At 30.2% G+C, this 17,347-nt stretch overlaps 1 protein-coding gene across 2 annotated transcripts in view; it reads left to right on the forward strand.

Moving 5' to 3' along the window:
- Window positions 1–17,347, forward strand: part of LOC112603399 (puratrophin-1-like) — a 163,318-nt gene that overhangs the window by 83,679 nt on the left and 62,292 nt on the right. For both annotated transcript variants that reach the window (XM_025351935.1, XM_025351936.1), the window contains exon 3: window positions 7,731–8,259. In XM_025351935.1, coding sequence (XP_025207720.1) covers window positions 7,731–8,259 — 529 coding nt within the window. The remainder of the gene's footprint in view (window positions 1–7,730; window positions 8,260–17,347) is intronic.

The following is a 17,347-nucleotide window of genomic DNA, read 5'->3' on the forward strand; positions in this document are numbered from 1 at the left end:
ATCGATTTCTCTCCCAATTGAAATTCAAATTTTTCATACATTTTCCTGCGCATGTCACCACGCGATCTTACGCGCGTATTTTCGTTTCACACGTCTGCCGAACACGCGTCGTTTAACACGCACTCCTTTCGTATATTATTAACATAAATATGATAATATACATATATATAATATTATGTTCTCGACGTGCTTGACCACCGGCCATCTGCATCGTTGTATAATAATAATTATTATTTTTTCACGAATATAAAAATAATTGTATTGTATTATTTAACGTGCCTTTATTATATACACGCGCGCAGCCGACTACTGGTCGACGCCGATTGTTTTGGCAGTACATGCACCCACTGCAGCAACAGCACCGCTCCCACGCCCACGGTCCTAATCGTCTATGTAATGTTCAATAATTGAATTAACCTAAGGATTATATTATATGCGGTATGTGGTTAATTCGAGCTGTATATATTTATATTGTATACAGTGTGTGTGTACCGTTATCGGTCCGCGGATATCAAGATATTATGATATTTGATTATTATATTTGTTTTGATATGTACCTGAGAAAATTTTTATGAAAATCGGACTAAGACGGCAGACTGGTTGGGAGGAACCGGCACGAGTTCAAACGGTGCATTAGAAAACCGGTATGTGCGGTATGAATAAAAAAGGGTTGACTTATGAAAATGGTTTACTATGGAGTCGTTGTTGTACGATCTGTAGTTTCCCATTATTATTATACACATTACACATGTATACATGTATATTACGAATCCAAGAACGATATTGTCCGGGAAAAATGTCTCGACCTCCAAAAATTTTGGTTTATTGAATTTCACATACAATTAAATGAGACGAGAGCTAGTGAAACCCGTTCCGAATCCAATTGATCTACATTTAAGGAGATCCAATGTCAATAAACCATGGCGGGTATACACATATACTAGTGATCTGTAATTTAAAAAACATGGATAACGGTACGCCGTCGCTGCGGTGGTGGTCGTTCGGTGTGTGCGCACTAGCCGCATGCGCTTATTCGATCATTTAATGACGTAAACAGTTACGCGGAATAAAAATATGACTCAAACTATAGGTATGAATTAACACATTACAATACACGAACGAATGAATCGGACTAAAAGCGTGTATCATAATAATACAGTCGTGTCTGATGTTGATAACACGCCAAGGTGTTTAATATAAATATATATATATATTATAACTAAGCTCGATGATAACATAATAAATAAGTTTAACGAGCCAATAAGCTTCGTTATGGGCGCATATTATTCGTTTCGGTTCGCTGGACGTAGACACGCCACATACGTATTTTAAATTGTAATGAATGTTTACCGACCAAGGTTAAACGGTAGTGTCGCGGGTGTACAATATGTATTTCGTGTACTTATATATTATAAAGTTATATTGTTGAGATTCAGTGATTTCATAAAAACGTGCCGATAATATTATACCCATCGCTGTTTACGTCACATTATAAATAAATACTTAAAATCAAGTGTTCTTTGTATGATTATAATATTGTGTTGTTATAATATTATATGTACAAATAACATAATATGTATATAAACTATATAATCTTATGGTAATTATATATAATTATTATAATCATAACCACCATTGTTTATATAATAAAATACTCGTAAAGAAAGTATTGATATAATCAAAATCACATTGTAGTTAGTTTTAATAATGCAATATATCGCAACAAACACATATTTCTATATTATGATGTTCGTGTGTTCGTTTCTTTTTTAAAACAAAAATGCTTTTTTACTGATATGGTGATGTAGTAAGAATGGTCAACCGTAGGATGGTTGATGTGAATACTTTTTAGTAACTGTAGTTAAGTATAATTTCTTATATTTATCAAAACATACAGTTATTACTGTTGAATAAAATTCCATCGTTCCTGACTCTTTCTTAAATTTATGTCACTGTATGTATTATTCACACACACTTGGTGTAAGGTAAAAACGAGCATTATTTTAAAAATTATTATTGTTATAAAAATATTTTTTTAAGTAACTTTTAAAGTCATTGAAAAGATATAAGTTTAATGAATAATTATGTTTTTTTTAAAATTTTTATCCAACTTTTTTAATGTCAATACATATTTTTAATTCCTTATTCCAATAAACAGGTTATTATTCATAGTATTTTCGATTTATAATTATTGAAATTCTGATGAGTAGTTGATTAGTTGATTTTGAGTATTAATTACTACTCTAAAATTCGATTTTTATATATTAAATTATTCCGAAAAATATTCTTCTTTGGAATAAAGGATTAAAAATAATTTAGCTGTCATTAAAATAGTAAAAATATAATATTTTTTTAAGTATTATTTTGTAACAATTTACAATTATGTAATAAAATAGTTTTATATATACTAATAGTTTTTTTTCTCTAAATAATGAATGTTCTTCGCTGATAGATTCTAGTGTAGAAGTATACGCGAAGCGAAAAGTAAAACCAAATTCATCGATAATCCATGAAAGTTATATAGATACATATATATTATATATATATAATACTGGTTAAACATTGTACGCTACTCTTAAGAGAGCTGTTGAAGACCAGCAGCTATGTGCATTGTGCATACGTAATATATTGTTATACTCATTATAAATATAGTTACATTTAATATTATACTGATGTAGGTTTGTTGAAAAAATTAAAATTCTTATTATAATAATATTTACCTTCAGATATAATTTTCTGTTTTATTTTATTATCATATATTTTTAGTTGATCTAACATAATACCTAATTGTATTGGGTATAGATTGTTATTATTAGGTACTTGCTAACAAATATTGATGTCAATAGTATATAAGAAAAACCTGACTTCTTTAGCATCAATAAGCTCCAGACTTTTGACCTCAACGTTCATCGTGTTCATAGTTTTATGCTGATGGAATATAATATATTATCATGGTAAATTTTAATATTATAATGTATATTATATGGTACTTTTCTATGGTTTTTCTGACATCGTCCAACAAAATAACAATGTGAAATGAACTTTTTAATATTCTTGCATCCGATTATGATATGTGACGACGATGCGATTCTCGTCGAACAGCGGCATTATTTGATCAGTAAAAAATGAAATTGGCAATTTCGCATTACACCTACAGATAGCTGATAACCTATAACCGTCCTAACCTTACCTGCATATAACCTAACCTTACTAGTGAAGATTATTGACCTATGATAACGATGCGAAAATCTTTATCTTTATGATTTATTCTCATCTTACGCTGACCCGCATTCAGGGTTCAGAACCTTTCAGTAGGTTCTTTTCGGTCACCCTTGTCGTCAAGGTGGTAATGATGGTATTAATAATAGGTAATAATATAATGTATTAACTACGTATTTCTCTGGGCGCTATCTAGTCACATAAATACACGTATGACAATGGAACATCTTTCTCGAAGATCGGCCTTTATTTTATAATATAATTATCATGTAAAGCATTTCGAGGTGATTTTACATGATTTCCTTAAAGACAAGCCGCGGTTACCGTGTACTGCGAGTATCATGTATTAGTAGTGTACAAATAATGACGATTATGTCCACTTTGATTTTGTTAAATATTTTAATGGAACTAAATTATACATCAAGTGATTTCGCATTTTTAAATTTACTTATATGTACCTATGCTATAGTCTATAAGTATATTATATTAAATTATTATTATACATAAAAATATATTATAAAAATAATATTTTTTGTAATTTAATTAGTGCACGTATTTAAACTCTTTCATTACTTTTCTAAGTTAGTTTTTAAGTTCCTTCTCATCCCATTCGATCATCTACTTCTTTTATTATACCCATTTTATATCACAAATAATTAAAATATTAACCAGCCAATTGATAGGATAATGCGCCTTTATAATGAACACTTGCACTTATTTTACTAGTGATGTTAATATTATTTAATTTTTTTTTTTATTACATAATATATTTTATATATTATTATCTGTATCCTATTATCGTTATTACTTTTTGTCATCTTATTAATGAAACAACTGGTTGTAAAATAATTTGGAATGCATGTAACACTTACTTAGGTATAAGAAAAATACTTCTGTGAATTGTATTCAATTCATGGCCTGCAAATATAAGTCTCACATTGTCCAATTTAATTTTGCTACATAAAAATCACTTCAACTTATCATTTTTTTTTTTATCCGTTTAAATCTTAAGTAATATGTATTATAATTTTACTGTTAGTTGCAATTTTTCAAGATTTCTTTTAATGACATTTTTTAAATTTTGAAAATGTTAATACGATATTTCTACTTTAAAATTCGTTACTCATTGATAATAAATTATAAATTATAATATGTTTATTCATATATTGATGTTCGAAACACTAAAAACTGTAGTAAAAACGCCTGTAAACATCGTTAACCATACTCTTATTATTGCTAATGAATAATCATTTTTCGAATCCTATGTGTTGCATTGACTTTCGAATAATTGACGGCAATTAATGGTACATCGTGAAGCTATATAGATACATACTTAAACCGCGTGGTCTCTGCTGCAAGTCATAACCCTTTCGGTTTTATTAAATTTAAACAGTTTCCGTCCTCACGCCCGATAGCATACGTGGTATTTTATAATTGCCTGATAACACATTACTGCGACCTTTAATTCCCTCTGACTTCTCTGATTATCTGCGTAAATATATATATACACACACACATAGTTATATATATATATATATATATATATATACACACAGATATATATATATGCGTATACCTTTATACCTAATTTATATCATATTACACTATACGCAAATTATACAGGCGTGGTTTTACTCACACGTGTGCAAATTCCTTCCGTTTTTATTTTATCTGCTCGTACCTATACACATTTATTATACATTTTATTATAATGATATTTTCTATATTTTATATATAAGTGCCACCGCTGCCGGACATATTATACACGTGTATGCAAATCTGAATTGTATACGGTCGGTACATTGTCGTCATGTCCGTATAACCCAAACAAACTTTTTTTTTACGATTCTATGCTGCCGCTGAGCGTTGTGCTATTAATATTACGAGTATTATTTATTGTACGATACGGCCAGGATGCGCTAGTTGCATATTAGCCGTACATATGTGTAGGGTGCGGTGAAGAACCGACGAGCATGATAATAACAATAAATAGCGTTGGTGTGTACTCGTCCGATACAAAATATAATTTTTGTTAGGCATTTTTTCTCTAGAAAAACCCTATGCTGTTTTCGCGTTATAAATTCCGCATCACTTGACAACTACTATAAATTATAATAAACGTCTCCCTCCCACCGTCACATACATTATATGTGGTGATATTCTATAGTGGTACAGCGCAGCGGTATACTCGCTTTGTTTTAAACTGCCGAACGAATGTATAACTGTATATTATATATTATTATTATTATTATTATTACTATTATACTATTTTTAGTTTTCCGGCGACTTTAATTCGTGTTGCCGGGAAGACCCTAGCTGCGCCACCGTCCGTGTTCGTTCAACTGTTAAATTGGTCGATTGTTATTGCTTCCTGGGGTGGTGTGCGGCGTTTGTGTGCGTGTACATTTATATTTTTTACGTCTATCCGTACCAACTAAAGCCATACATATATTATTATTGTATATTATGGTCCGAAATATAGGCCTCCACGCTACCATGGATTCTTCGCAAGTCGACTTGCAGCTATAAAGCTGGTGCCTATTGGATTGTTGTTTTAGCTAGAATACATTGTCCTTGTTTAAACACAGGCAGGAACAGATACGGTTCTTTTGCCCCCTTCTTCCCAATTTGTGTGTAATGAGTTTTAATGATTACATGCGTTCAACAAGTGTCGGGAAAATTAATTCTGATAGAATCCTGTACTAAGTAACAACAGTATATACGAGTGTAATTTTGTTCGACCAACCAGTTTATATTATGTTCTATCGTATTCTATAGAAACTTTTATAGAGTATAAAATTGAGTAGGTACATATTATATCTTAATGATTCAATTCAACGACTAACTGTTTTTTTTTTTTTTAATTTACGGATCGTAGTTACGCGCTGACGTATTTATGTATACATATTATTAATTTATACGCAAGACATGTTCTAGATGTCTTACGGTTAGGACAAACCGTCAGGCTCCGCTGTTCAAAAATAAATGCAGTTTTATTTTTATACGTACGAGTATACTAATATGTGAACGCGTAACGTATGGCCGAAGATGCTCAGCAGTAATGTCGAGAAATTCGGGAAGCTTACACCTGTAGTACAATAATTTTATAATGTTGAACTCTGAAAATGTTTTTTTTTCATTGAATCACTGATTTAAGTAAAGATTTTTCTTGTTTAGAACGATTCGTGTCATTTAACAATTGTGTGTTTAATGTTCGTAAAAAAAACATTCGATTTAGTATTATATTAATGTACGATGAAAGGTAAACAAACATATAATCAAAATAATTACTTCAACCAAAATTGCTTTTGAATGTATGTACTTATCATGATTGTTGAAATTTTATTTCTACGTGTAAAAAAAGTAAAAAACGTAATAATCTAAAATTTACTTTTAACAGATACGGTAATCGATAAAAAGTTTTCTTTTTCGATACTTCTTTGATAAATAAACGTTCCGCTCAAAAATATTAGTCCGGAAATGAAAATCACTTAATACTACTATGGTATTAGTGTAAATTATAATAATATTATTGTGCTGTCTGAGAAGACATATGCAGCGTGCCCGTGTATATTGCCCGTTGCGATTATAATAATATAGTAGCTAGATAAGTCTGCTGTATCATCCGTGGTGGTGGAGGCAGCGTTAGCATACATTTAAAATAAGCAACGAGGTCAATGTTTCCAATGCGGTGTATTGTTTTTAAGTCTCGTGTTTACGTTCACGACCCACATGATACTACGTAAATGTAAATATTGATCTTTTTCACGCACGTGTGTCGTACGATCGCGGGGTCTTCGTTGCTTTCGTCGCGTATCAAATTCAATAGAAAATCTAAAAATAATTTATTTCAACGGAGAATCGTAATTTTACCTCCATGTGATGTGGGGTTGGCATTAATGTTGGATATTGTATTGCGCATCCCCAGTTAGATTTTATGTAGCAGCTGCAGAAAAAGTTTACATAATTTCACGACAGCACGAATAAAACTGATGTCAAAGCGTTCTCGCGTTCGGTACCATATGAACTGAATCGGTTTCCGGTGACTACTCACAGTAGGAATTGGAAACTTTTCATGTGCACAAATAGACGACGCAAAGACGGCAACCAATTAATTTATGCTTTTTATATATATATTCGTATCATAGTATTATACAGCCCCGCTCGGTAAAATGTAGTGATAATCGACTTGGGTATTGCTCAGTTACAGAATAATTTCAAGTGTTTTAAGTTATGTGCACTGTAAATACCAATTTTCCAGTACGACCGCAGAAGAGTACTTATTGTAAACAAAATCTTACAATAACATTTAACTTCAATGCGCTGTAATAAACATACGAAAATAAAAATAGATTATTATCATAATATAATGTGTTAGTTTATTGTGTACATAGAAAGGATTTAAGTTGGATTAGCGAGATCATGTGTACATTATCATACTATGAAATTATATGCACTGTTTTATGTTCTTTTAATTGAATTTGTTTTTTTTTTCTTTTTTGTTGTTGCAGTGTTGCGACGTTTGGGCAGGGTGGCCGCTTAGCCACGGCCAGCGTGGCGTGCTGACTCATCTGGTAGCGCCGATCGGTTGCTGCTCGGGCGGTGCACCGCTGTCTGACGCGTACCTGTCGCTGGACGTGACCAGTGCTGGGCTGACGGTGAACTGGGTGGGCGCGGGCGCCCGGCTCCGGAGCAGACTGTCCACCGATACTGCGGCCATGCTGGCCGGTGACCTGCAACAGCTGAGCGCCACGCTCAAACACCTGGTGGCCGTGGTCGATAGGTCGGTGCACAGAGTGCCGCTCGATCGGATACCGTACCCTTGTTATGGATGTCAGGACCGGATGTGCCAGTCGCCAACGCAACAGACTTCCTTTGTCGACGACAACGATGACCGCGCAAAGGCTGCCGTGCAGCAGCAACAGCATAACAACGGCGGTAGTGTGTACGATGACGCCGATAACTCTATACCACACATCGACTCTGACCCAGAGGACTCATCGACCCAAGAAAAATCCTATCCGTCGGTTGACAACGATGGTGAGTTTTAGATTAAAGTTTTTACATAATTTTTTATTTTTAAAAAAAATTCGAGTTATTTGAAAAAAAAAAATAATATTAATGCTTAATGATTAGATTATTAAATCTATTGAGTTTTTGTGTAGGTACCTAAACCGCGGATGGTTATGTGTTTTTCTCTTAAAATTTACAATTCTTGTTGTCATTTTCGCTATAATCTAATTTTATTATTTTTCAATATTATTCTAAATATTGCTATTATACTCAACGTGATATTTTTCTTAAATTATTATTATAATATATACATACAGAATACACGCGAAGTGTCTATATAATAATGATTTTATAATTCAAGTCTAGCAATAATCTTGTACAACGTAGCTTATAAGGCTTGTAAGCTTTCTAGTTCATTATTCAACGTTGTGATTTGTATACTTAATGTGTAGTAGTTTTTCATTCAAAAGCTTATGAGTACATATTTTTTTTTTAAAGATATCTTATTTTTTATTGAATTAAGCACAAAAATCTTTTGAATTCTTTTGATAGGGGTTTTCAGTAGGTTTGTTTAGTCGTTGTAAATCCAAATATCTATTAGGATTTTTTCTTTAGGTTAAACATTTTTTTCGGACTACTCTGATAACAGTAGTAATGAGTTACAAACTGTTTGAATTCTGTTATCACCCCTAAACTTTCTACACTTTATCATTAACCACCCGTCCATCTAGCATCACGCATAAACATATTATTGTCACGTACATGAATACACCGCCACAGAGATAACAAAGTGGGATATCGTTTCGTCTATAATATCAGATCTATATGTATAATATATCTATACATATATTGCATATCATTGTGGCATTCATGTTACTGTCACGGAAACGCATTTCGTTTTTTTTCATATAATATTTAACATTTTTAGACAACCAATAATTCCAACTCACGTGCGCTGTGCATACAATACCGGTCTTTACTAGACTATCCGTATAGTGCAGCGGTGTACACAAAATAATTGTAATATTGTCCCTGCCGTGTATTATATCACGCGTGTGACTAATTATAAAATAGTCTGGGAGATGTGACGACGTCTGGGACCATGACGATTGTCACGACAGGTACAGCGTACGTCTATTATATTATATAATATTATTATTTGGCTTTATTGCGGAGAAGATGACGGTCGTCGACTTAAGCCACAGAAACATGTATCTAAAATACACGTATCGTGCGTCATACAGAATTCAATTACTACGTATATAGGCTTCGGTTTTCGACTTTTTGTGTATTCGTTATTATGTGATATAGCCGGTACATATAATATATAGATATATTATATTGGGTAATTCATCAAATATGCTGTATTTTTTGCAGTTTTGTGGTTGGGGAAGTATAGGAACTTTGATAATTTGAAAATTGTGTATTTAATATTTATCTATTAACATATTATAATTTGTGAAATAGAAGTTTGAAATGCCACTGAATATTCTTTATATTGTATAAAACAAGTAAAGTATTAAAAAAATAATATTTAAGTATATTTAAAAATTTTAAATTTAAATTTTGAATAACTGAATTTTTAAAAAAAAACAAGGGAAGTGATTATGTTTGGTGACTCACTTTATATATAACATTACAGCTTTAAAGTGTGGGCTAAGATGTACTCGTAGGTAAGAACACTCGCATGACACATGAATTTCAATCATATTGTCGGCGGCAGTGGCCGTGATTGTCGTTTCACTTTTTGTTAATTATGGCTTTTTTGTACGCATATGATGTTTTGGTATAGGTCACTTCACCGCTTTATATAAGAAGAGATGTTCGCGCTCACGCGATAATATACTTAACAGTATATTTATAAATATACGCAATATGTGTTATTGTCTTCAAACTTCTCTCTCTCTCTCTCTCAATTATATATATATAATTGTATAACATTATAATTTTGTATAATTTATCCATATTATCAGATTTTCGTGCTTACTGCAATTGTTTATTAAACGGTATCGATGGGATGAGCTTATTTAATTTTTAATATTTACGAGATACTTATAAAATGTGAGCAAAATTCACTTTTACTTATATTATATTAGCAGCACACATTGTATACTTATATATAAACGTATTCTGACCATATATAATGTTCGTTGGACTACAGTCTAATCGGCAGGGGAAAGTTTTTAAGGTAATTCTCAACGCATTAGGAATTTTCACATTTCAAATTCAAACACTCATTCCAACGCTGAAGTTTTTATGTATACGCGCATATTTTTAAAGAATAACAAAATCAAACTGACGGGGAAAATCCAATCAGAGCGATCAATTCCAGTAAATCATAGAATTATAGTTGGGTGGACTATTCGGGAATTGCCATAGATATAGATGGTTATTGTGTTGTGTTCGAGGTTTTTATTATTTATGTTATTGTTTATTTTTATTATCATGCATTATTGATATTGACTCATGGTACTATATGCTGCAGGTTTGTTTCCACGGTTAATTATTTTAAAATTGAAAATATAATAAGTATACACATAAATTGTTTAGTTTGTGTGTGGTACGATAATGAGATATGCACGTGTGTTAAATGGTTATGGTTTTAAAAAAGGATTTGTACATCTAAAACCCAGACGAAAATACATGTTCGTTATGTCATGCAATGGTTATTTTTTAAATATAAAACCCGTTGTATATACTCTGATGTTTCTTCCCACTGCAGTTGTTTGCACTCCCACTCGTTTTAATCGAACTATCAGTCAGAAAACCAAATATTTTTATGAGAATGCGTATGGTATTTCAAAAGTAATGTTTCAATGGAATTTGTTTTAATAAATTCCCTGTCGAATTATTTGTTCCCACGCAAAAAAAAAAAGATTTTATCAAATAATGTAATTCAGTCATCTAAATGAGTTCATTTTGAATTATCAAATAATATTTGGCTAACAAGTGTGTTAGAATTTTTGTAATCTTTATTTTTGATTGAAAAAAAAAAAATAATAATAATAAATATCTATCAAAGATAACATTATATTTACTATGAAATGTCTGACGATTAAATTGGCTAATTCTGCCAACGACAGTGCAGCTGTTGTGTGTATACGGTAGATAATTAGAGTTTATAATTCGATATTCGTATAATAAATACAGAATAATAATCTAAAATAACATGCAGAACATTATTGTAACATAATATGTTACACACATAATAATGTTATTCACATTTTATACTATAATAATCTTTGCCTCGAGTGACTTTATCTCATTAATATACTCGTAATTTTAACTCAGCTATAGGACAATGCACACATATATTATGTAGATACATAATATATTACAATAGCAGCGTTTTCAAGATTTTGATGTATTTGGATTTTTTTTCTGAAGACTCGTTTTAATAATAAATAAAAATATTACTGCAGCTGTACTCGCCCGCTGACTGTTGTCGTCAGTCGTTTGCGCTCGTTAAGCAAAAACAAAAAACTATCTAAGCACGCATAAGTTTCATTTATGTTTTTTTTTTTTTTTATATGGTATTTGACGGGGTACCCTCATGTCGTCATATTATAAAAAATGAGACGAAGTGTTGTATATAGAGTATAAGTGAGTAACGGATCATGTGCAAGGAAAATGGCTGTGGTGGCATCGGCGACAATGACGATTACAATAATAAAAATAATAAATGCGCCTAAAACAACATGTTAATGAGCATAAGGGGACTTGATTGTCATTCCGGTTCGAAACGAAATTAACACAACCATCGTTGTTTTGGTCGTAAAACCAAAGAAAGGAAACCGCTGCACGACAACGACATCGGACTTGTCGTCGCCGCTGCCGTCATATACGTATGTGACATATTATGTGTATTGTGTATATTATTTTGTACGTGTTGTATTTACTCGTATCGCGAGCGACCGGAAAATAGTTGGCAAAACAAGTTCATTGACTATATAATGTACACGCTGCCAAGTTAACGTATAGTCGTCGTTGCCAACTATCGATCTATCTGTCATCGCGCGTAGTTCGCCCGTTACTATACAGAAATCATCAGATGCAGTAGTAGTAAGGGCTCGTAATCGTATGATTAGTAAATATATTAAATTATATTATATGATTTTAAATTATAATGCACTTAGTTCTAATAGAACCACTACACCCATTAATAAAAATTACATCATACTATTTAAATTTTAAGACAATCAGCCTTATATTATAATATCAATAATATTTGGTTAGGTGAGTTTCTCAAAAATTTTCTATTAAGTAGGGTAAGTATAAGTAATTAGAATGAATAATTAAATTTAAAATTTAGGCGTACAATTATATTAAAGCTAAAACTATTATTTACATGAAAATATTTAATTTGAGTTCACATTTTTGTATGTAAAACCGTTTTAAACCTACCTAAATAATATACCTATGTATATTATATTATATGATAGTGAAAATTATTTTATTAAAGTAAAACACATTATTCTTTGACTTTTAACCCTGGCCTTAAGCTGGATACTTATATTCTGTAGATATCAAGACAAAACTCCATTTTAACAGGCTTTCGATTAGAAAAGCAATTTTGAAAAGACAGACGACTATAATGACTATATAGTATAGTACTGTAGCAATAATTTATCTATTACGATTTACAACGTTATTCACATACTGATACGATGTTACCGAACAGTATACAATATTATTGTTATGTGTGATACAGTTATGATTTTCAAAGTGTTTATTTCTTGTTAGCAACAAAATATTATAAAGACAACGCTCGTCAAGTTTCCTGCAAAGTATAGTTATGTATGGAAACGGTCTGTTGTGTACTCGGTGACAAGAATAGTTTTTCTTTAAAAACAATTTTTATTATTATTATTTTTCTCACTGAATCGGAAAGGCGCAGTCAGTCGTGCGGTGAAAATAAAATGTCTCTATAATACAACTCGCCCGGTCTTTCGAAAAATACTGTCCAAAGCAGTTGTCATCCAAAATAATTATCATAGTAGTTTATATTATATATATATTATAAATATGCGTTCATGAATTTCTCATTAGATTTTTAATTGAGATTGAATTTTTTTTACCCCGGTTTGAAAGCTGATATTATTTATTGAAAGTAACGAGGAGAAGACGTTTGAACCAATCGATAAAAATGCACTGATAAAATCATACAAAGTAGTCCGTTAGTATATTATCTATATATAACGATTGGTTTGAACCTATAGTTAAAATATGTATAGCCGTATAAGTTAGCCCGCCTCGACAGCGGCTATATTCAGCGCAAAACACGCACATCGGCTGTAATAATAATATGTGCCATTCCGCTAAAATTAATATTTTCTCTTTACCACCAAATAATTAAACATTTTTTTTTTTCTTTTGAATCAAATGTGATAAATAAAATAAAATATGTATTTCTTTAGTAAAATTACATAGATTATGCATAACGACTAATAATATATAAACTTTAAACATTTTAGATGGCAATAATTATCATATAGGGGTCAATGAACAGCATTTAAATATAAAACCACGTGGTTAGGAACAGTTCCAATTATACGTTTATAGGAATTATAAAAACCAATAATGATGTTTATATTATATTATTTATTTTATAAAGTGAAACGTTTGTCTAAATTGGTTAGAATTAATTATTTAATTTAATTTTATTCATATACTAAGTAATGAATAATAAAATGACATGACCGATTTGCCTATATTATGCATACAGTTTCAATTTAATTACTTTGAATATCGTGTATAACTTTTTTTTAACAAGTCAACGCTATTTTTTTGCGATACACATAAACAAATTAATTTTTTTAAATACACGATTTACAACATTAAAATAATGTATAACGTATAACTGTATAAAAGTTACAGTGGTAAGGATGGAATTAAATGTGGTGATTAAACATCATTATAATAAAATTATACTACTGCTTTTTGCAATAAATTAAAAATATATACATCATAATGATTTCGGAATCGTTTTGAAATTATTGAGCTTTTAATAAAATGTGTTAATAAAATAACAGATACATATTTGGTGATAATATTATGTACTTTTTTTTTATCAAGAATTACAAATGAAAATTTTTATGTTGGCCACTTATTTGTTTATATTATCGGTTTTAATTTTGTTTATGATTTTCTTGCTTAAATGAATGTACCTACTCGTAAATTACACATATCGTGTCAATGTTATGCCATGATAAATAAACGCATTTTTCCTTCTACAGTCTTGGACTATAATCTATACATTATGCACACATACAAATTCAACCATTAGATTCCAGTAAAACCACTGCTCCAATTGTGTTACATATAGTATTACTAATGATGTGCGGTATCAAGCCTGTTAAAAATGGCAACAAAATTATTAATGGTTCAAACGGGTTATGATTTTGTGTTGTTGTATCAAATTGATCTAAACATATTTTACTAAAATCATTGTCTGCAATACAATATCTTAAATGGTATAAAAAAAATAAAAATATTATTTCGATTTAAATGCGTATTTATAATTCTTTTAGCTACAACGTGTATTCATTAAATTATATTATTATATGGTTATAATAATGTAAAGTCGTTATTTAAATGTAGTAACACTATCTCAAATTACAAGTCAGGCTTATCTACATTTCGTTTTGATAGGTTTTTTATGTTTATTAAATTAACGTTTCTCGTTTTATTTTAAATATCGCCGTAAAATTACGGCGAATGTTGAACAACCAAAAAAAAAAAATCTTTACACCTATTTTTTATTTTAAGTGAAACCGATAATTATATGTTATTATAATTTATGAATTATATTATTATAATATACAAACAATCGTGTTTCTGTCAGCGTGCTGGAAATTTAAGAGCGTCCAAAGTGTTTTAATTCAAAAATTTGCTGGTATAACGTTGCTATCTGTGTTATACACTATATAGATAGATTTCGTTTCAGTTTTTTTTTTTTTGATTTTTCATAAAAAAAAAATATCTTGATGTATTGTTTTATGTACATCATTTTTTAGTGTCGTATAATAATAACAATAAATATTATGAACAAATTGCCACAGCGCTGACGTCGTAATGATAAGTTTTGAATTAGAAAATGCGAGTAACTTATTTTGCGAGGAAAAAAAAACCTAATAGATACACGCGTGAGCTTATATCGGCATAATATGTGCTAACCCGTAACGTGGTGTACCTATATATGACGCAAAAAGTGAAAATTTTGAGGGAATAGCATATTTATTTTGTTCAACCGTCTCCATACACGCAGTGTATAATATTATAATATTATATATATCGTATTTATCGGAATTATATGGCTCCGCTAAACGTTCGTGTTTTTTGAAGCCTCACGATGACGGATTTCGTGTTCACGTATGAAACCGTCTACTTACTATATAATATTATATATTATAATGTACCGTTCGCGTGTAATTTGTCTTGGACGAAATTATATTGCACTTTGCCGCGGTCGGACGAGAGTGAAATCAAGCTGTGCGCTACAACACCGTCAGTCGTGTATATACAGGAGGTACTGTTTACAATCAACAACGATAATATTATACTTAACCCAGCCTGTACAACTGTATAGTGTATATATATATATATATATTATATACACACACACATACACATTTATGATACGTGTTATATATAAAACAGGACGAATGCATTTTAATGCCTCCCTGACTTTTCTATATGAAAATCGCTACATCGTGATCGTCTTAGAAGAGAGTCTTTTTTTATTACTCAAAAGTCATTCATTATTCGTTTATCTTATTTGAAAAAAGAAAATTACTATTAATTTTTCTCTACTATTATTATTGGTTAGACTAGAAATATATTTATATTCCTCCAAATATTATTTTTATAATATTAAATACATATTTTTTTTTATTAATTTTATTATTTGCCTATGAAATTATGCCACAATATTTATTTGATTTCTATTCTTATGATATAATATATGCAATTAAAACAATTGATCATCATTATATGTTTATTTAATATATTTTTATTTTAAGTTATTATAGTTCTCATAATTATTTTAAATTTAACACAATTAATATTTTACAATATTTGATCACAATTATTTTAAATTTTACAATATTTTATACTTGAAATTTGTTCACTGACTTATATAAAACAATATTTTTCAACAAAAAGATCATGGATACTGAAATTAATAGTCTACCTTAATTTGAATAAATAAATAAGTGGTGAACATTTCTTATTATAATATTGGAGGAAAATGGTATAGATTTATTTTTTTTTTCGGATGAAACTGAATAGTGGAGAAATACGTCATTTTATATACGGAGGAAAATAACCATAACATCTATCATGTTATAAGGGTGAAACTTGTTTTTACAACAATAGAGTTCGACCCTATCCGTAAACATATTGGAAACCTTTCGCGCGGAAGAAAATATTTTATATTTGAACAACACACAGTATGCCTACAATATTTTATTATCATAATACATATTATTACGTATATATATTGTATTGATGATGATCATCAATCACAAACATCAACTCTAAAAAATTAATCGTTTTTATCTTTAGAGATCCGATTTCGGAATTAATAATTAAATCTCCCTAATTCAAAATGTATAATAAATAATAATAGATTATTATGTTTTATTATATAGGCAAATCTAAAATTGGCAATCGTGTGTAGAAAATATTACTATTATTATCATAGTTACCTATAATATAATAGAAATTATATATTATACTTTTGCCGTTACCGTTGTAAGAAAGTCGTTGTTAAAACGATGTGCAATTACAGTTGATAAATCATAACTGAAAATGTTTTTTTCGCGACTCATACACAATTTCCGACTGTTGATAACTTTTAATATATACTCGTTTATCAGACATAGTAAATTAAACGAATGAGTGACAAACGAGTAGTGTAATTAATTACATAAATATAATATGAAATGCATATCAAACATCTTTCGTTTAGTGGATGGTATAGTATTAATTATGCAGACATAGGCTTTGTTTTGTTTATATTTTCTAATTAGATTTTCTAAATTATAATACACATTTATAGCTCGAACATTTTGGAAAACTCATCCAGTCATCTTTGACCACCCGATATGCCTAT

Source organism: Melanaphis sacchari, unplaced genomic scaffold (genome assembly GCF_002803265.2).
Source record: "Melanaphis sacchari strain LSU unplaced genomic scaffold, SCAv2.0 Contig107_pilon_pilon, whole genome shotgun sequence".
Classification (NCBI taxonomy): Eukaryota; Metazoa; Arthropoda; class Insecta; order Hemiptera; family Aphididae; genus Melanaphis; species Melanaphis sacchari.